This window comes from Myripristis murdjan, chromosome 17, assembly GCF_902150065.1.
Source record: "Myripristis murdjan chromosome 17, fMyrMur1.1, whole genome shotgun sequence".
Classification (NCBI taxonomy): Eukaryota; Metazoa; Chordata; class Actinopteri; order Holocentriformes; family Holocentridae; genus Myripristis; species Myripristis murdjan.
Window position 1 is genome coordinate 23,829,467 of NC_043996.1, and position 20,922 is coordinate 23,850,388.

Here is a 20,922-nt window from a genome sequence, read left to right on the forward strand (position 1 = left end):
GTAATACCAATGGGTTAAAAACACTTATGAGGCGTTTAATTTCATGCCAACAACAAAAAGAAGCCACTTTTTGTTTTGTGAACTTGGCCACTGCAGTTGGCGACTCAGGGTCACACCCACTGCCTGGTGAACTTTGGATCAAACACACCCGAGACAAAGTTCACAGATTGTCGAGGAAACAGCAGACACCAGTCAGGGAGGTGAGGGTTGGCTGTAAGGGCGACTAGTTGCTCCATCCTCAGTAAAAAAAAAAATATATTTTGGTAATTTTTAGGAACAGTGGTCGATTTTCTGTCATTGTAATGCAATAGTTTCTACACAGAAACTGAACTTTTAATTTGAAAATCTGAGTGATACTTCTTTGTTTGCTCACTTGAGGGAACTGGTTTCAGACATTCAGTCACAATGACAAAGACTTAACTCTTTGTTCTCCCACCTGTAGGCAGATTTATGCATCAAAGCCACAGGCACAACCCTTTGAACTAGACGCCTCTGTCCATGCATTTAATCTACATTCATGTTTGAATTCAGTTGAACTAACTTTGTCATGAAAAGCTTGTGCAATAAGTTAAACAGACATGTAAATTATCTTGTTTTTGTCAGATGATATCCAATCACAATACAACTAGCAGCTCACTAAGGCTGTACAACAACTTATTACAAAAGCCGGTTACTGTAAACCACAAGCCTGATGACAGAAGACGGGAAACATTTCTTCATAAAAAGGTGCTTTATTGTGACATGTCTGCAAGGAAATTATGCGGCAAATTAAAAAAAAAAAAAAAAAACATGACTAATTTTACTGTAAAAATATACTGCAAACAGGGCGCAGTAACATCCCCCTCAGGACTTGTGGAATTCATAGACCTTATCAGGTACAGAGAGATGTGATGGAAACCTCAATCACACCCGTCAACAGTGATGATCCTTTGGCCTTAATTCATGTTCCATGTAAGACAAGTGGAAAAAAAAAATCACAACAGGCATGACGAAAGAACAGTTTCAGTGAAACCTTTTATTATGGTATGAGAGAAAGAAAACAGACGCTCAGGATGCAAACATGTAGCCTACAATCAAAATTAGACACCAAGAACCAAAAAAAAAAAAAAAAAAAGTGAGGAACCTGACAAAGTAACTCCAACACACACACACACACACACATACGGTGACGCAAACATAAGTGTTGTTGAACTTTGGTGTTAAATCAATACAAAACGGTGAATGTGATTGAGTGACAAATGATACACCAAGCAATCCTGTGAGAAAGCGCAGACAGTAGGCTGCAAACACATGCACACACACTCACACACACATTCACACACGTCCCCCAATAGGAAAGACGAGACCTGACTGAGTTCTTACCAAAGGCAAGAGAGAGGGACGTTACTGAGCTGAAAGAAACAAAAAAAAAAAAGAAAAAAAAATAACACCAGCTGGATACAATGGGTAATATGCAACTTTTTCAAAACCAAATACTGACAAAAGGTAACTAGAAAAATATCACAATGATAAGAACATTTTCAGAGAAAGGTTGTCAGAGAGAGGTCGATAAGAGTAGGCCTAACACTTCCTATTAAAAGGACATTGCACCGAAACCATCATCATGAGCATAACACTCACCACCAACACAAACATGTTCAAATGCTTATGCAAAAGACAAAAAAATAAGTTTCAATATGCCTGTAGGAGCGGCAAACTTATGACTGAGAGAGAGAAAAAAAAAAACAACAACCTTGGAAGTACTCTTATGAAGCAATATAGGTCTCTTCAATATAGCATCATGACTGAAAAATAAAACTAATAAAGCAAAGAGGTTTTCTGGGCATATAATCCAAGATGGACCCATAGGAGCCTATCATGCTTCATCCTCGTGTTTCACAATGCCATATGACCGTATGTGCTTCTACAAATCAGGTCCAGTCTTGTTTTTACACTTCATAAGAGTTTGAGAAAGAACTAAATGAGACAATGCTATAACATAGAGTTGTAACCTTGGAATTAATGAATAAAACATTGCTTTATGCCTTCGCAGGCAGTAAGGCATCAATGCCATGATGAGGTTCTTCACAGTCCTTTTGCAGTGCCCTTGTAGTGTGTCATGCAGGGCTGGCCCCAAATATCTGGAGAATGCTTGCACAGGGTGAGGTTTGAATACCCATCTGGTGTTTGGAAAGCCTCGTTTTTCATTTATTCTTCAACAAAAGTCTATTATTATGGCAATATTGTTATATTTTTCCCTAAAGAAATTAATGCTGTTTGGCTGCTGATAATAGTCGCAAACAATACGCTCAGCTTAAGCAAAGTTCACATCGCGCTGCAGTGTTTTATTTTAGTCTTCAAGAAAATATCTCATTTTTGAATATTGAAATAATTTGATTGGACAGTATTTTATAAGTATATTCAATTTCTGCCAGGCTCATTCATAGACAACGTTTCAAAGCGTGGACAGTGATAACCGGGCCAGCCCTAATTCCAGCCAAAGCCTTTACGGCTAGCCGTGTGAAGTGCTCAGGACTCCTAAACCAAACACCCGTGATGGATTCTCCCACAGAAAAGGTTATTGCCATGGTAGCTAATGTTGCAGCACTCGGTTTGCGTGGCTCCTCTCAACTTAGGCACTGAGGTGAAGAGCAGTTAGAAGAGTCTGGGAAGGTAAACACCACACATGCCGTGTCCACTGGTATTATTCTAGGCTGGACTGGGCCAGGTCACCGCCGTGTGTAAATCAGGAGCGTAACAGTGTGGTTTCAACACTGTCCAGACTCATTCTGTTACTATCCTATATTCCCTAAAGAGACTAACCTCATGAAAAAAAATAGAGTAATAAAAAACATGGCACTACCCATTTATGGTAAGATTCCAGACCGTCTGAAAAAACGAAAGGGATATCTTTGCAACTGTGTACGATCAACAGCGAGCTCCAGAGGAAGATTCCTCCCTGTGGGCGGAGCTGCAACACTTAGTTCAGTGTGCCACAAGTAAATTCTTTAAATGCTGGCTTAAAAGCATCAATCTAAAACAATCTTAAGGATCACAAAGAAAGTAGAGCCCGATACCATTAAAAACATACAACTGAATTTGACATCTAGTTGCCAAAAAGAATAAAACTTAATATATTTACTGCTAATAGATTAACAGTTTTAGCCGAGCTCATGTTCAATAAATCTTCTAAAAATTAAGTATCGTGTTTGGCAAATAATAAACTGAAAAGAAGGTGAGAGGGAAAGAGAATAAATGGCACAATTTTATCTCTGTTGTAGATCAAAATTGTATCACAGATACGAAGAACTACCTGCAGATGGGGCGTTATTAATGTTCACAATTGCAAACATATTCCGTTGCTTAAAAACAAATTAGAAACTATTTCTATGTATAATAATGAATGACAGCAAAAAAGAAACAAAGTCACATCTATATAATGGCACAAGCAAATTGGAAAAAAAATAATACAATGGAGACATTTAACCCAGCGTTTGATGATTAAAAAAACCACCAGCTAAAATAAAACTGAGCCTTTATATAAAGATACCTCTGTGTCGACGTTAAAGCATATAGTGTGATTGAAAAGACTGAAGTACTCTGGAAATATGCCATGTACAAAATATCTCCCCGTAAAAACAACATTCACACAAGGCACTTCATTCAGTATGAAAAGAAAGGAGAATCACAGTCCTTTCTACTACCAGAAACTGCCTGCATAGCAACAATACAAGGACAAAATCTTTTCAGACTTTTGTGTTTGTACCACAAAAGAAATTTTAGACAAAAGTTCGTTTCTTTTTTCTTTTTTTTTTTGGTTTTAAAATAAGCACTTCACCGAATAGTAAAATTTTGTCTGTTGGTTTGAAAATAAAGACCAGAGTTCGTTCCTCTTTGCATTTTGTCTTCAATATCAGCAACGCATACGACGCTCTGTACACCATTTCTGTTCGTCATGGTTTATGTGAAACACAGTGCTCCTGGGATATGGAGTGTTTTTCTGATGGCACTCAGAAGGCAGCCAGTCACCAGGAGAGCAGAGCAGAGAGGGGGCTGCTTGAAGGTTTCCACAGTGAGACTCCAGGGCGCCCCCTTGGGGCAGAGGCAAGAGGGGCGCGTGTGGGAGGTTCTGCCTGAGTCTGAGAGATGTGGTGTACTAAGGGGCAGAGATCAACAGGGAGGAGGGAGAGCACAGGCAGCGCTGCGGCGTGTCCTGCTACCTGCCTCTCAGATTCTGCAGGACTCCGTAGACCTCCTCCTCTTTGCTTAGTCCCTCAAAGAAAGGCAGCAGGTCCAGGAGCTCCGTGTCATTCATGTCGTCAAACCAGGACTGGACTGGGACCTGAGGACAAAGACAGTTAGCTTTACTGACTGCACATTTAGAGGAAAATTCTGCCCTAACATAAATTAACACTGATTAAAAACAGGGTCTAGTGACTCACATTATGTTTCTGGTGACGCTTTGTTGTTTTAGGATGCAAGGCGGTGTTTCAGTTGACAAAAAATGCACAGAGAGCAGCTGCAGCTCCAATGGAGCTTAATGGGTTTGCATTCCAAGACAAATAAAATACATCTCCTAACAACCGCCACATCTCTTGACTCTTATCAGCTGGCTCCCCAGAACAATATGAGAACTGACTGATTTTTCCTTTCTCAAGTTCTAGCTTGACTTCAAGATTTATCAAGATTATAATAATGCAACTTTTCCATAATTTTCCCCCAAATTTATACATATTTCAACATTTTCCAAAAACATTTCCATGCCTGGAAATATATCTTTAAATTCCATGACTTCTCTACAAACCTGCCTTTGCCCATTTATTTTTATGGGTTGACAATGAAATCTGGCAGTTAATGTTTCTGTTTTAAATCATCAAATTTCTTCTCTTATTACATGCCCTAGTAGTTGCTGTACTAAGAATATATTTCAGTGATATAATTTACTTTTGGCTAGTCAGCCCCAGAAAAACAAATAGAGCATTAACAAACAAAACAGCACCAGAAACGCAATGAAAATTGCCAGCTTGAGGTTTTAAATAGTGATACTCTGTTTTAGGTTGGAAATTTACTTTAATGTCAACAAAATTATCACGATGGTAAAAAATAATAGCAACAGCATTTTGAGATATCACTGAAAACAATCTTAAAAAGAAAACAACAATAAATAAATAGATAAATATAAAATCCAAACACCAAGATCGTGAAGTAATCACACCACACATATAGTTGTTGTGGATTCCATGTATGCTATATCTCAAGTATCTGCCTCTGATATTGCAAAGGAAACTCACAGCATTTTCTGGGTGGAAAATGTAAGAGGCAGGCGAGTTGTCAACGATGATGACATTGTTGAGCTCTCGACCCAGCCGGCTGAGGTCTTTCACATAGTTCCCTCGGTGAAAAACGCAGGATTCCCGGAAGAGCCGGGCACGAAACACCCCCCACTGGTCCAACAGGTCTGCCACAGGGTCCGCGTACTGCTCAGGCCACACAAACAGGGTAACATGTTATGTTAAATGCTAGATGTTACAAATATCCTGAATCATTTTACCACAATAACCCACCCCCTACATGATATGCCAATTTGAATTCTGGAAGCTGTTAAGACACAATTTGAAGCATGTGGTCATATGCCTCAACTAGTGCACTAGTAAAGCAACTTGCACAAACTAAAACGCAGCACTATTACACAGAGGGGAAGCAGAGCAGGTTAGACTTCATTGTTAAGTTTACCTAAAAGGGGAAGATACTCTGTACAACACTACTCCGTACAACTAGAACCACTGACACCTAGCTTTCAACTCAGCAAGAACTCGTGGCACTACAGAAATTTCAAGCCCTTAGTTTGGTTATTTCTCATCTAATTCAATGAACTTACCCATATATTAATGGCTAACATGCAAAAAAAAAAAAAAAAAAAAAAAAAGATGCACACCAAAGAGTGACAAGTTAGGACAGCAAGAGCAAAGGAAAAATGACTTAAATAAGAAAACAGAAAATGATATTCATAGTGCCGTGGCCAAAAACAAAACAAAACAAAAAACACACATCACGGTCTTAACAAACCTTGGCAAGACTAGCTGTGAAGAGCACACATTCGAATAATTCGCCCATCTTTTGAAGAAACTCATCCACATGTGGTCTTTTTAGCACATACACCTGTAAGACACACAACAGACTTTAGCTCGGATTAGAGAAAAAGAGAGGATAGTTCAACAAGTTTAAACATTATGAGCATCAGCAAAATGTAGGCCAAAAGTGCATGATGTGAAAGAGCACACTATACTGTTAGTCTGAATATACAACTAAAGCCCTTTTTCAACCCTGGCTTTTGGAAAGCATTTTTTTAAGCACAAATTTTGGTTTTCTGAGGAAAATCATTGAAGACTGCAAAATCCACAGTAGAGTTCATTTAACTGTAAAACTTGATAGCTGTGTGTGTGAATCCTGAAATGACATGTGACTACTAATTGAAATTTGGTCATAGGACTTTCTGAATTTTATTCTTTTTTTTCCTGTCCAGCTCAATACCAAGTCCGTCTATTTGGGCTTTGGCTCTCACACAAGCAGCACAGATGTTGCTGCTAATTTTTCAGATGTCTTTTCCAGAAAATAATGCTTATATTCAGGCCATATAGTATTAGCATTTTCTACAACCTTAACAATGGTCTTCACTGCATTATTAGGGGAGTATAACGTTGAGTGTAATACCCAACATCTTTTTCTGTCTTTGTCATAAATCCTCAGCATTAAAACGTCTACTTAGAATCTCACTCACAGATCAGAGGCCATCCTCTCCTCCCCCCCTCACTGGCCCAGTGGCTGCCACCCAGTGCAAGTAATCATGAATAGGCCAACCAGGATACACAGCCTATCCTGGATTACTTGAACAGGGTCACAGCCGTTCTCTTGAGGATCATCTCACAGGAACGAGGTCGCACTCTTGCCTCTATTAAAATGCTATACTTCATCCAGAATTCAGTTTGTATTCAGTACCTGGTGAACAGTACCGTCGATCTCCACCGGAACTATGAAATCAGCGTTGCTGATGGGCTGAGAGGAGAAAACAAAACACAAAAGGCACATCAGTGTCACTCAAAGTGATGGTGTAGTAACACAGCTGACCAGCAGAGGTCCTACAAGCACCACTCAAACCATGCAATCCACAGAGTGGCAATCTTGGGAAGGGAAAAGAAAATCTGTCTCTTTTCCGCCAAAACAAATCCCTCCTCCCTGTCCTCCTTCCTTGCTCAACCTTTCTAGTAATCTAACGCACCAGACAACAAGATGGCAGTCCTCAGGCAGGAACTGGACAGAGAGAGCGGACGACGAGGTGGGGTAGAGAGGGGAGGAGGATCAGTGGGAGGAGGGGCAGGGGGAGGTCTAACAGACACTCTGGATTATAACACCAACAGCCACCCTGGGTCACTGTTACTGTCGCTCAGACAGTTTTACACAAACAAACAACCAATGATGCTTGCTGCCAGCATAAACTCAGTCATTCCTATTACAATTTTGCTCTTTTTTTGAGGACCCAATCAGGATTGTGATATAGCCCCCACTCTGTTTCTGAAACACATGCACCATCACCTGTTCCTTTGCTATCTTTGTATACATTGCGATTTGTTGAATTTAACATAGTTTCAGTTTCTTTAAAGTTATTGGCATAGCTTTAAAAACTACTAACAGTCAAATATGTGACCTAAACATAGTTAAGGGCTGTAAATATTTCATTACATTTGCAGCGATGCAGTGTAAATGCCAAAGTAAAATACTGATATGTTTGTGGTTACACTGAGTAGTGAAAATTTTATTTTATTTTTTACAAACTGAATTCATCAAAAGCAAAGAATTAAATGTTATAATATACTGTTGCATGTATCTTTTAATCCGTTCAAATCTGCTGTTCCCATGGGTGGGTTTGTCATTGCTGTATGGCTGAGCTTTGTTCAAAGCTGCAGAACTTTAGTTTTTAACTCTAGTGGAGATCCCAAAGTTTCCAAAGATATCAAATATGTCCTGCTGAATTACAGGGCAATGTGTATAAAATGGTGCACAAGAACTGCACACCTGTTTCTGACACATAGCAGTATACTTCTTGCTTTTTTACCTTGAATGAGCTGTGGACGAGGGTTTCATCCAAGTCAATCACGACACATTTCTTGCCATAGTCAGATATGTTCATCTCTGGTAGGAGGTATTTGGCTGGAGGCTGTGTGGGAGACGGAGCATATAATGTCAGATGTATTGAGAGAGTATATGGGAGAGAGAAAGACATATACTGTGATTGCATAAATTAATGTGCAAGGCTGAGCGGAAAAGCCAACACCGCGTTAAGAAGGGATGTTTTCATGGTTGATGATAGAGCTGAGAGAAAGCCATGATGTGTTTAATGGATCCACAGGCTCTATATTAGGCCCTCTCTCTTTCGACGGGAATCTCCATCAACGAGCAGGACATTCCCCGCAACTGCACACTAACCCAGAAAATGTTGTGATGCCTTTAATCCCCTCAGATTTTTGTTTAATCTGCTGAGATTAAATAAACCATTTTCACACATTCTCACAGAGGCCATGCATTGGTTAGCTATCGCTGCTGTACAGTCCCTGTTTTGTGGAATCACTCAAATTTTAGCAGTAACAGGCTGAAAATGCCAATAAATTTCACTTGTTAGATTAGATTGCTGTTACTGATGATATGGGCGCAAAGCTTCACTTTAGTGCCAGGAGCAGTGGTGTATTAAAAAAAATTACATTACATGGATCCAAGGAGCCCAGCTTCAAACTGATGTGTTGGCTGAAGGCTCACCAGATAACCAGCTCACATCTAATACCCTACTTGAGTAATGGGATCAATTAGTCCCATCCCTTACTGAGAGAGCAGACTCACAGAATAGGAACCACAATGGCGTTTAACTCACTGCACAAAGCTTCAATTTAAATAAACAATTCCCTTGAGCAATGGCAAGGACAGGTAGGCAGAGTGGTTTTATTTCTTGCTTGAAAGCAGTTGAGCTGGAGAATATAAATAGCTTTACATTTAACTTGTTAGACTGTTAGTGTCACAGTACTTTTAAAAGCATACAAACCACCAAGTGTCACTCATGCAGATCAGGCACTGAGGCACCATTTACACCCAAAATGCATATACACCTTCCACACAGCCAGTGCTACCACCGGCTGAAAATGCACCGCAGTACGGTAGCAGCGCTAAACCTCTCTGAGGAGCTCTGGAGCCCACACAGACAGGATGTGCCAGCACCAGCCCACTCAGCCTGCATGCAAAGGAAAAGAAAAAAGGCAATACATACACTAGGGACAGGGATGACCTCGACCTGGTCACACTATGACACAAGAGAGATAGACACACATATACAAAAGACAGGGTGAGGGGTGGGAAGGAAGAACAACATAAAAACAGAGGGGGTCCACGAAGAAAAAAAAAGAGAAAACAACTATTCACACAAAGAGACATTTTACAACAGATGAAAACACAATTCAAAACATCTGCACAGTAATAATCCTGGGCTTTCATAGTTCTAAGTCAAACACTGATTTGGCAAGCATGCTTAATACGACAATTCTAGTGCCAGCATTTTGAAAAGTCAGTGTTTCTTGTGTAGTCTCTTTTTTTTTTTTTTAATCATCTTGAGCTTCTTCCATATATGGACTCATCAACAATGCCTCCTCTCTCTGTGTGTGTGTGTGTGTGTGTGCGTGTGTGTGTTCAGAGGAACAGCAGCTCACCTTGGGAGGCGTTCCGTTCTCCTCCACAGGTGGAGGCAGGGAGCTGGTGTTGGTGTTGGTGGCCGGTGGCTCAACATTGTAGTTGCGGAAGCAGCAGAAGAATGTGCTAAAGATGCTCCGGCTCCTCTGCTTCTTTAGGCTGCTGTTCGACTGTGACGCTGTCAAAACAACAGAGGGGGTGGGAGGACAGAGGGTGGATAAGTGGATATGCAAGCCAAACTCTTCTACCATTTAAAAAAAAAAAAAAAAAAAAAACATGAAAAAATATGAAGCAGACTGAGACTGTGAGAGTGCTTTCCATATCACATTTAGTGTTTTGCATACTGAATTGTGACAACAACACAAACTGGGACAAAACCTGTTGTGTACATTTCAATTCTGGGTGACAATGACAGTGCAGGTTACATTTAACAGTTTGAAACCCTAAAGTGTGAGGATGGACTTTTATTTTGAAAGGGTTTATTTCACCCCCGTTCATCCTCAAAAATTTAAAGCATCAAAAAATACTAACACACCATCAGAAACATAGCCAAAAAATTAGTGAAACATTATCAGGAAAGATTTGCTGAAAATGTGAAATAAAACTTTTCAAAATACAAGTCCGCCTACAGGCTGCTGGGTATCAAAAGGTCAAATCAGAAGAGATCAGATCTTGATAATGCAATCAAGTGACATTAGCGCTGGTTTTGTTGACCAGGCTTGTTTAAGCCACTGATCAGAAAATAACTTGGCTGACCGGTTGACATCATCAGTCACACACAGCGACAGTTGATAGAGCACTCTGCCCCGATTGCAAATCCCTTCTCATTCCAGGACTACTGAGCAGGGCCTAAAATCAGACACTGAGCTTTTATTAATAGTGACAAGCTGGAAGCTGCTTGCTCCTCCCTCCTCCTTTTGCCCTGCCACAGCCTCTGTCACTTGATTGGTCTGGGCGCCTCCATTTGAAGGCCTGCTTGTGTTTTCCTCCCATGTTTCAGCTGGCAGGTAAGGGAGCAAAGCAGCCTAGGACATGCACACGAGGTGAGGGGAGGGGCGAAGTGGGAGGTTTTCGGACGCTGCAGAGCCTATACAAGGCTGCATTCCTCTCCCTCCCATGCAGAGAGGAGACCCAGCCCTCCTATAACCCCCTCTAGCCCAACCCCTCAGCACACATAACCAGGCCACCTTTGCAACTGGAGCCCAGCAGAGAGCAAACACCAACACATTATGTCATCTCTCTGGCACCTTGACATTGTACTACTTTGTACTCCTGACCCTGAACAGAAAATACCTTCCTCACATTTGTCATGGGGAAACAGTGTGCGTGAAGAGAGCACACATCAAAAGAGCTGCAATAAAAACAAAGTTGTAAGCAAAACAATGTACCAGCTGTACAATAAAACTTTAACAAGCCCATAAAAGTCAGCATTATTCTTACTTCCAATTTATCTCTGACAAGTGATCCTCCTCCAGACAAAAACACCTACATTACATATTTTGAGGTCACAAAGGCAGCCTGAGCTTCATCCTCAGCCACCTACATGTCACGCCAGAGTATAATGTGAAGTCAATGTACCGTTGATTTTAAATGGATTAGTTTAATCTTATAAGGAAAATGTAGATTATTTCCATGGCTGGTAAGAACTCTCATCAATGCAGGAAAGGTATCAGACGCTGACAGAGGAATAGCATGTCACGGTTACATGAAAGGCTTTCCGCACTCTCCAATCTCCTTTTCATTTCCCTCTATCACCGGCTTCCAGTCAAATTAATTACTGCCTCTCTTGCTGGGGCGCGCTGTACTGGGTATTTATATCTAATCAGTGGCACAAGCTCCTTCACTCCCAAGACAAGCAAGAGATGCTGTCATTGTCAAGTACAGTAGGCATCCATCAATAAGGAAGTCATGTTAAAACATTCAAGAAATACCAAAGGTCATTTGACCAACAGCACTCTAACTATCTGAATTGTTTGGCTGCAGTCATCCATGAAATTGAACTTCTGAAACTGGATCTGTGCATTACTGACCATTTACAGTGTAATACACAACACTGTTCCTCTATCTGATTTATACACAGGACAAAGCCCATTACCACTTCTTTGTGTCAAAAACGGGGGGCACACTGCAAATGCAAACACAGAAGAGGAATGAAACAGGAAGCATAGGAAATTCCTGATGCTGCCAAACATTTCCGCAGTATAAAGACCAACGTCTAGCCAAATCCTTTGGAAAATACCAAACTTGACCACTGTTATAATGGCCACACACCAAAGCAATTGTGTTGTTTGGGGATGGCACCGGCAGAGAAAAATTTATAAGACACATTCTTTGAGAAATTCTGAAACAATCAACAAAATTATTGGGCCTCTTGCAACTCCTTGCTTTTGTCAGCAGGCAACACTGCAAGATGATCATATTTGTCATAGTAGGCTTGGCTTACATCTAAAAATAGCCAAACCAGCACCATGCAACTTCCTTTTATTAAACTGGACTTCATCTTGTCATTTCAGCTCTGTATTACTATAAAACTGGGACAGTGAGGCAGTTGTCAGCTTCCTATGACTCATCACTACACCCGGCCGCTGTATTGATTCCAGCACAAAGACCCTCAGATTTACCAAGGACTACTGACTCATGCACACAGCAGGACTGGGACTCAAACACAGCACACACCTGGGGTGGATGAAGGGGTACAAATATAATAACAGGGTAAACTGAATGAATAAAGTTGCATGCTGAAGCTGTCCAGTATTTCTCATCCTTCCTGCGACTAAGTCATGGATTTTGAGACTCCCTGAACAAAAACAGACAATAAACAGCTTGCTCCTCTTGAAAATGGACATGAGCTTGTCAGCTACACCCAACACCAGGTTGTCAATACGCACACCCGTTATAAATCATAACGAAGTAGGTGTGACAATAACTACTGCAAGAGTCTGACCAGGAAAATGTGTTAATCCAGTCTCAGCCACTTCTTTCTGGCAGAAAACTGTGTGCTGTGGCCTAGACTCATGGGTGGGTTTGTGGTTGTTGACACATTGTATAACTGTGTGCCTGTGCAAGAGTTGGGATTCACTCCTCCTCTTCAACACAAGCTGGTCTTGTACAGTGTTGGCTAAGGGTTAGCCCAGCACAGCAGGCAGCCTCATCACTCCCACACTGCCTAATGTAAGTAGTGCTGTTCAACAAGCTGTGCAATCTTAAATCTTCCAACTGTGAAACCCATGGGAAGGACTTCAGTTGTTAAGAGTGTATAATGGCAAGTTGCATGACATCTCCTGATAAAACCCGTGCTTGCTTTGAATGGGCATCATTTCCCAACATTTAGGATTTCATTACCAGTTGTAAAACTGAAGATATTCTGGGATTTCATCAGAAACAAAAAACAAAGGGAAACAAATAACTTCCCATTAAGGAATGGATTATGCCTAGCCAAAAAGCATTTTAAGTGTGGGAAAACCCATCTCTGGCTGTTAAAAAAGTAACAACTGTGCAATACATGTTGCTAGTCTAAAACAGTGCATCAATTGTGAAAAGGGCCAACTTAAATTTTTGATGTTATCCTACCTGCTTATGTAGCTTAACATTCATGTATGCAGAATAAAAACAATTTCAATTTAAAAAAAAAACAGCAAAGGGTTTTCATACATGCCAAAGACTCAGTAAGTCTGAAATAGAACAATTTAAAAAACTGTAACTTATTGAATTACAGTGAAAGTCATTAATCCAGGCCACACGTGCTTTAATACATATTCAACCATAAAGCAACATTTAAAAAAAAGACTCTTTATTTTGACTACTGTGGAGGAGTAATACTGTCATGACAGCAAAGGGATCACGTATGTGGGACCCATTCAAGACACTGATAAAATGACAGTCCTAGTCAACCACTCTCTGACTGGAGTAGCTGCTTTAAATAGCTGAAATCCCCCTTCATCTAGACAAGCCTCCTCAAAAGCCCTTCATAAGGAGGAGAAAAAAAGACAACGATCCCTCTATGACCACTACTCAAACTTCTTCCTTTTCAAGAGCAAATGGAGTTTTTTTTTTAACTTTAGCCTTGTTACTCTGCAAGAATAAAGAATATGACAACTGTCGTCTTTGCAAGTAGTTATCCTCGGCCACGAGGTCAGCGGCACCCTGGCCAGCAGGGCAGTGGGTCTATATTTAGGATGCTGCCTGGCAGTTGAAACAGTGTGAAAGGCAGACGCATGTTGTAAAGACAGCCAGCAGAGGAACACTGGGGGCAAAGGTGGTCAATTTCTGTCCAGACAATCTGGAGCCTGTTCAAGCCATGTTAGAGTACCTAATTTATTCCCCCAAGGCATCTGTTGGAATGTGATACATGGTAAAATATTTGAGACATCACACATTGACTATATAATACATTGTTGAAATGTAAAGGCGGTAATCATGCTATCTAGGTTGACTGTGACTCGACAGAACTATCACAACCCACTTAACACAAAACTTTTACAGATCTTTTCACCAAAGGTCCAGTCATACTATAGTCCAGTGGTTTTCAAAGTGGGGTCATTTTTCACTTATGTTCCAGCATTTTTTTTCTAATTTGCTAAGCATGTTTTGTCCAATGCTTTTGAGAGAAACCAAGTGAATATGCTTAGGTTTCAAAGGGGTAATCCACCAGACATTGCTATAATACAAAAATATATATGAATGCTTATTTTAACATTATGCTTTAATTTCACCACTGTGAATTTGTCTGACAAGTATGACACAGGCAATTACACAATTAACAAGAATCAAATTATCTTTTCATACCAAGGTTCCAGGGGAAAAAATAACTTGGAAGAGTGGGTCTGGGGTTTAATGACAGTCAACCCAGGGGTCCAGCACATAAAAAAGTTTGAAAAACCCTGCTATAGCTCTAGTTTGTGTCCCGCCGACTCCAATCTTGTTGCCTCCAAAACATCCAACACAAATTGAAGTAGAACACATGGCCATACAGTTCTTGTAATGGAATGGTAATGTTTGATTTGGCCTCAAAGGAAAAATTCTGTGTGACTCATTCTGGGAAAAAAATGGAAAAGGGAAGGGTTCAGAAACAAACAGCAACATAACTACTGCACTGCTTTGTCCTCCAACTCAAGTGAGTCTATATAGCACACAAAAAGCCCCACATCAGGTGTGCTCTTCGTGCAGCAACCAATGAACTGAACTATTGAACTCATACTCTGAGAGTGTGTGTGTGTGTGTGTGTGTGTGTGTGTGTGTGTGTGTGTGGTACACATCTCGCCTGTTTGTAAACAATTTGAGATAACACTTAATACCAACATTACCTCAGAGCAGTTCACACTGAGCTTGCTGTCAACATGATTTCTCAATGAGGCCTTTTTAACAGTGACTGAGCTGTGCAAAGTGGTTAACAGGATTACAAAAAAAGATGTTCATCCAATGATTCCTAGGGCTAGACATGGTTCCCACTCCTTAAGAAAACAATTTTGCAGGATTTTTCAAAGACATATTCAGTGATTTATGTACATGTCAACTATTGCTCACTGAAATTCATCTTGGAGTGATTCAAAATGGACAAAGTGGCCAACTTCTCAAATTACACACTGTCAACATGTTGTTTGCGTTTAATGAATTATCACATTAACAACACACAAATTTACTTTTTGACCTGTTTTGTCTGTCACACACACACACACACGTAACACTTCAGAATGCAAAAACAGGATAGCTGGGTAAGAATGGGCACCGAAACAAGACATCAGCTGCTAAAAATTAAAAATGCACAATTTGAATTGAATGTGTAATCTCAGCCAAACTTTAGCCTATAATTTTCCAGGATTTCACTAAATGTCTCAAGAACAGTTTTTTTTCCAGTTTTCAAAATTTTCAGTTGTCTTTAATGATGAGAAAACAACCCTATAAATGTCCAGATTTTCTAGATTTTCAAGAATGTGTGGGAACTAGAGCTGGGCAATATATTGATTTTAAATTGACATTGTGATACAAGACTAGATATCATCTGGGATTTAGGAGATTGTAATATCATGATATGGAACAAGTGTTGCCTTTTCCTGATTTTAAAGGCTGTGTTTTCTGAATTTTATATTAGCCTGTTCTGGTTGTTCTATTATTTGCCTCTACCAGGTTATCCTATCCACATCACTAATGATATTTTTATCAAACTTCTCCCCATGTAAATATTTTAAATGTGAATTTCCTTTGGGATGAATAAAGTATCTATCTATCTATCTAAATAGTCATCTCTACAGTATTGTGATAATATCAATAGAGGTATATAGTCAAAAAGTGTCAAAAATAATGTGATATTTGATTCTGTCTATAACGCCCATTCCTAGAACTCTGTTAGATGACAGTTATTAGAGATATATCTTCAACTAAAACCACACAACTCCTACCCTCACAGGAAACAATACAAATGATGTGATTCCACTAAAAACAGGGCTTAGCCCTCCAATCAATCTATTAGCTAAATGGCAAGTGTCCATTTTACACAGAAATAGAGTGAGTTTTTTCAGATTACAAGACATCAGCCACAGATGCTGAAGTTTTAGTTAACTATAATAACCTTGTAAACCAAGGTTATTATAGTTAACTAAAACTAGGTGTGGGGGAAAAAAAAGTTAACTGAAATAAAAATAAAAACTAGACTTTAGTTAAATAAAAACTAACTGAAACAATATTGTGTACTTACAAAACTAACTAAAATAAAATAAAAATGTACAGAAAAAGTCTTTAGTTTGAGTCTCTGTTAATCTAGTCAAATCTGTCAATACAACAAGCATGAGGGGGCGTTGGTGCTGATGTTTATTGAAACTGGGACATCTCCATGACTGAGTCCACTGCCAGTAATGTGTTTGTATTGCAATACCTATTCCAAACTTCTTAAATCTTGCTCCTGACAGATAGCCCTATATTAAAAAAGACAACTAATGTTGAAACTGATAAAAACTAAACATTTTTAAACAATAAAAACTATAAAGAAATTAGCAAACCCCCTCTGGAACCTAACGTAAACAGGATTGAAAGCAAAAATTAGAAACTAAATACAAATAAAAACTAATGAAAAATACAAAACTATGAGGGTCCCACTCTTGTCTTGTCTCCCTGATGATTAGGATTATTAGGAGAGGACTATCTATCAAGTCAGTCCGAGGAACTGAATGAAACTGGTGGTCACAGACTCTGCAGGACCTACAAGAGACTCCATCGCTGTAACTATTGCAGATGGAGTTCACTGGGAGATAAAACAAACATTTGCTTCTCCCAACACCAACAAAGCTACTTCCGATAGCTAAATTGTGATTTGCATGTTGCATAGGAGACAACAAGAAAAGAAACATACATGCTACCTTCCCTCTACAGGTAAACAACTACTGATATGCAAAAAGGCAACAATAACTAGTCACAGGACACAAAACAATGAAAAGACAAACAAATAACATGGTAAGTGTTGTTTTTACATTTACACAATCAAACAAAAAAAAAAACCTCGTGTCACAAGCATGTCCAGCTGTATTATATATTCTGCTGAACATTCGTACTGTACAGTTCAAGTGACATACCATACGTGTAATGAAATTCTCCCCATGATACCCACACATGTTCAAGTCACACAGAATCTATAGAAGTTACTGCTTAGGGACACCCTGCTCCCCGCGGAGGAGGACTCATTGTTCTGGTTGAAAGACTTTGGTTCTCACATTACAAATGGCCTGTCAAGTGTAGCTTGAGATGTGATATCGATACACATCCCCTGGGCCTGGATGACCCGGAAACCCAGTCACAGCAGCCGCAGCCTTGGGCATGAATGGACATTAAGAGCCATGGACTTGGTGTAGGCGTTTGACTTCCACAGTGGATCATGCTACAGTGTGACTGGAGTCGGAAACAAAAGAGCTATGACAGAGATAAGTGAAAATAACACTGGTCAAGTGCACGTGGAGTTGTTTCTGTCTTGGAAAAATGAGTCAACGCATAAATCTGCTCACCTCTAAACTGTGAATGTGTGGGTTGAAAGATGACTTTTCAATTTGAGAGTACTGCTAGACTTCTCATTGGGACAGCAGGGTGACCTAGTAGATAGTGAGGTTGTGCCCCAGTGGAGAGGGCACACATAACTTCCTCAAAAAGCTCTGCAACCTAGCTGATAACTTTGTATATGAAATAATCAAATATGATTATCTCTAACTCGGGGGTCCAATTACCTTATCATTAAGATAATTCCAAAAATACAGTAGCTGACTGCGATTATGTATCCTAAACCTGTGCAAAGCTTTGCTATTTTCAGTGCATCCAACATACAGAAGAATGAAACACTATCAACCTCAACAGTGATCACAATCTAGACGTACACCCAAACAAAACTCCCATATCTTAAATAACAATAAACAGGCCACACTACATGTTACATGTCCTCCTACACATGCAGTTTTCCTTTCCGCACATACTGGTTCAGTTCTCCAAAACTTCTGGCTGCCCATGAGACCTGACCTGAAACTGATTGCGAATACTTTACGTCGTGATTCAAATATTGCAAAACGTATCAAATCATAACGTTAACTTATGTAGACTACACAATATGTATATAAGTGTAAATTTAGAGGCTAAGACCCGACAATGGGCTGGGAGTGCACAGCCACTGGTTGACAACAGAAACATGCCAGCGCTGGTGGGTGAAGACGTTACGTTAGACTGATAATTTAACGCTGGGCTCTGGCAAAGGAGCACACTGTTACGTTAAATACGCATCAAATTCGCAGATATTCACGGCAAACCCATTCAAATAAGCTGGTTGTTCTGCTAACATTTCCTTTAATGGTGATTTCTTACGAAGGCCAAACTACGACCACACAGGCAACCAGTGTCATGAGCTAGCAAGCGCGAGCTAACGGCTAACAGAAACGTTAGTCGCCAAAGTAGATAGATAGCCAGCTAGCTAGCACTAGTTGACAACTGTTATTCGACTTTTCCTTACCTTTTTCCTGGTTAAACGATATTATTTCCTCCTCCTTAGGATTGGAAACTTGGGTTATTATGGACATGTGGTCCATTTAGACGGATAGTTATTCCTTTTTCTGTTCCCCGAATGTTTTTTTTTTTCCTTCCAGCGAGCTTGCTTCGTTGGCGAGCTAACGTTAACGTTAGCCGTCTAAGACGAGGCTGACCAGCTCGCCCACAAAGCCAGGCTAACGTCCGAGGCGAGGTGTTGTGGCAGCGGTGGGAGCCAGCCAGCTAGCACGATGGAGTGTGGTAGCCAGTTAGGGGCTGTCATTTAGGGCTTTACATTAAATTCCACCGTTTGTCAAGATGTGCAAAAATATTATTTTGGCAACAAGGACAGCGTGTGTGGTGTTTAAAAAAAAGCACCTAACGCGGAATCGCTAACTAGCTCAAGTTAGCTCTAGCCAGCCAGCAGCTTGGTTAGCAAGTTAGCTATGCTATATAAAGCTGCAATCCACCAAAATGTGACGCCGTGCCTGGGAATAACGTTGGAAAAGACTAGGAAGCCCGTCCGACAATGGTTCTTGTCCAAAATCGCAGTACAAACCAGCAACGCGGAGCAAACGCAAGTTGGACGACGTCAAGGTAAACACTTTTCAGGCGAAATGTTCATAGCTACGGGTCTTACATGCCCTGTGCAACATGGAGGCTTTATGTATTTTGAGATGCATCTGAAGCGGGGGCACTCACAGTGGAGGGGGCGGGCCGACGACGGATTCTCCCAGCGGAAAGTCGCTGCACTTCACCGCTTTTTTTCTCTTTTATTGGAATAAAGTCGTGCTGTAAATACACTTAGAGAAATGAGAAACGTATGGGAATAATAGAAAAATAAATTACAGTGAATTGCAGTGAACAACAAATAACAAAATGTAGGAGACAGAGAAAGAAAGAAAGAAAGAAAGAAAGAAAGAAAGAAAGAAAGAAAGAAAGAAAGAAAAAGAAACCTTCAGTCTGATAACTAATCGGAGTAAATTTAAAGTGTCTAAGTAATTTATTATTGTTTTTCCAATTTGTGATTTCTGTTTTTTTATGGGTTTTAGATGTGTTTTGATTACTATTTTTGAATAGTAATCAAATATATTTTAAAATCTGAATAGCTAAAAATGTAGAATCATTATATGGATATAATACTTTGCCAAAATTATACTCAAATTAATTATGTAAGATTCATCTGATAAAAAAAATTGGATTGGTAAACATGAGTAATATACCACTCTTTGTTGGCATGAAATCTTTGTCTGAATTTTTTTTTTAGAAATTATTCTGTAAATCAAACCAAAAATAAGTACTACGGACACAATCTACTTAAAAATGTTCAATAGTTTCCCCTCCTCACAATCACAAAAGGTGCATCTGTTGCTTATAGTTGGGAAGAAGTTACAAATATTAGCTTTAACAGGATGCTACCTGTGTGCAATCTTAAACAGAGACTCCTTTATTTTATTCAGAATTATATATTTATGAGTTAACAGAAACACAGTTTTCCATTATTTTCTATTGAAATATACCCATCTGTACTTACAAATGGGAGTAGTGATATGCTCAAGATTATTTCTATTAAAAACATTTGTGTTTTTTCTATCCAGTATAGACACACCATTGATAGTAGGGGGGATTTTTTGTCATTACTCAACACATGCAGCTGGTAGGAGGCAGCTTTCCAAATATGTTGCTCCAAGTACACACAACAACTTCTCAGTAATCACTTAAATAGAAAGCACACATTTAATTTGATTAAACACTTTTCTGTGTATTGTGTAACACGGGTAAGTTTCAAAGCACGCATTAAAGCCCACTGAATAAGCAGAGAACAATTCCCTCGATCCAAACAGCTTCATGTGCTCTCTTTGGTGTTTTCAGAAGAGCTCGGGCGCCACCTAGTGGTTGAAGAAGTGGACACCAAATGCAGCACGACTTCACATTGATGAAACGCGATGCCTGTAATCAATCATAGTCACGGTATCGGCTCACCGCATTGTTTTGGAGGAGATGGTTTCTAGCTCGCTGCTTCGGTTTATTTTTCAGTTAGCCTATTGCATTTCTTCAAATAAACTACAAATTGTTGTGGTTATGGTGTGTTTGCGCCCTGACGAAAACCAATGTGACTGTGCGGGTAAAAGTGGTTTTGTGATATCCCTGTGTGTGTGTGTGTGTGTGTGTGTGTGTGTGTGTGTGTGTGTGTGTGTGTGTGTGTGTGTGTGTGTGTGCGCGCGCGCG

General features: G+C 39.9%; 1 protein-coding gene across 2 annotated transcripts; it reads right to left on the bottom strand.

The window, feature by feature from the left end:
• Positions 1–986: 986 nt before the first annotated feature.
• LOC115374667 (CTD small phosphatase-like protein) lies at positions 987–19,386 on the bottom strand. 2 transcript variants are annotated; one of them, XM_030073689.1, is made up of 8 exons: positions 18,680–19,383; positions 9,726–9,883; positions 9,290–9,322; positions 8,090–8,191; positions 6,976–7,032; positions 6,046–6,138; positions 5,271–5,456; positions 987–4,321 (listed from the first exon to the last, which is right to left on the bottom strand). In XM_030073689.1, exons 1-8 carry the CDS (start codon positions 18,753–18,755, stop codon positions 4,196–4,198), a joined length of 831 nt encoding a protein of 276 aa, XP_029929549.1. In that variant the 5' UTR covers positions 18,756–19,383; the 3' UTR covers positions 987–4,195. The 2 variants fall into 2 exon arrangements, with proteins under 2 accessions (XP_029929549.1, XP_029929550.1); XM_030073690.1 differs by lacking the exon at positions 9,290–9,322 and having other exon boundaries at positions 18,680–19,386.
• Positions 19,387–20,922: the final 1,536 nt, after the last annotated feature.

Bases quoted from the DNA above. Each gene is read 5' to 3' on its own strand.
- LOC115374667 (XM_030073689.1), bottom strand. From the start codon at position 18,755: ATGGACCACATGTCCATAATAACCCAAGTTTCCAATCCTAAGGAGGAG. The intron at 8,192-9,289 runs GTATGTATTGCC...TCTCCCACACAG, and splicing joins AGGTCATCCCTGTCCCTAGT to CCTCCAGCCAAATACCTCCT. The intron at 4,322-5,270 runs GTGAGTTTCCTT...CTTTGTCCTCAG, and splicing joins TTTTCCACCCAGAAAATGCT to GTCCCAGTCCAGTCCTGGTT.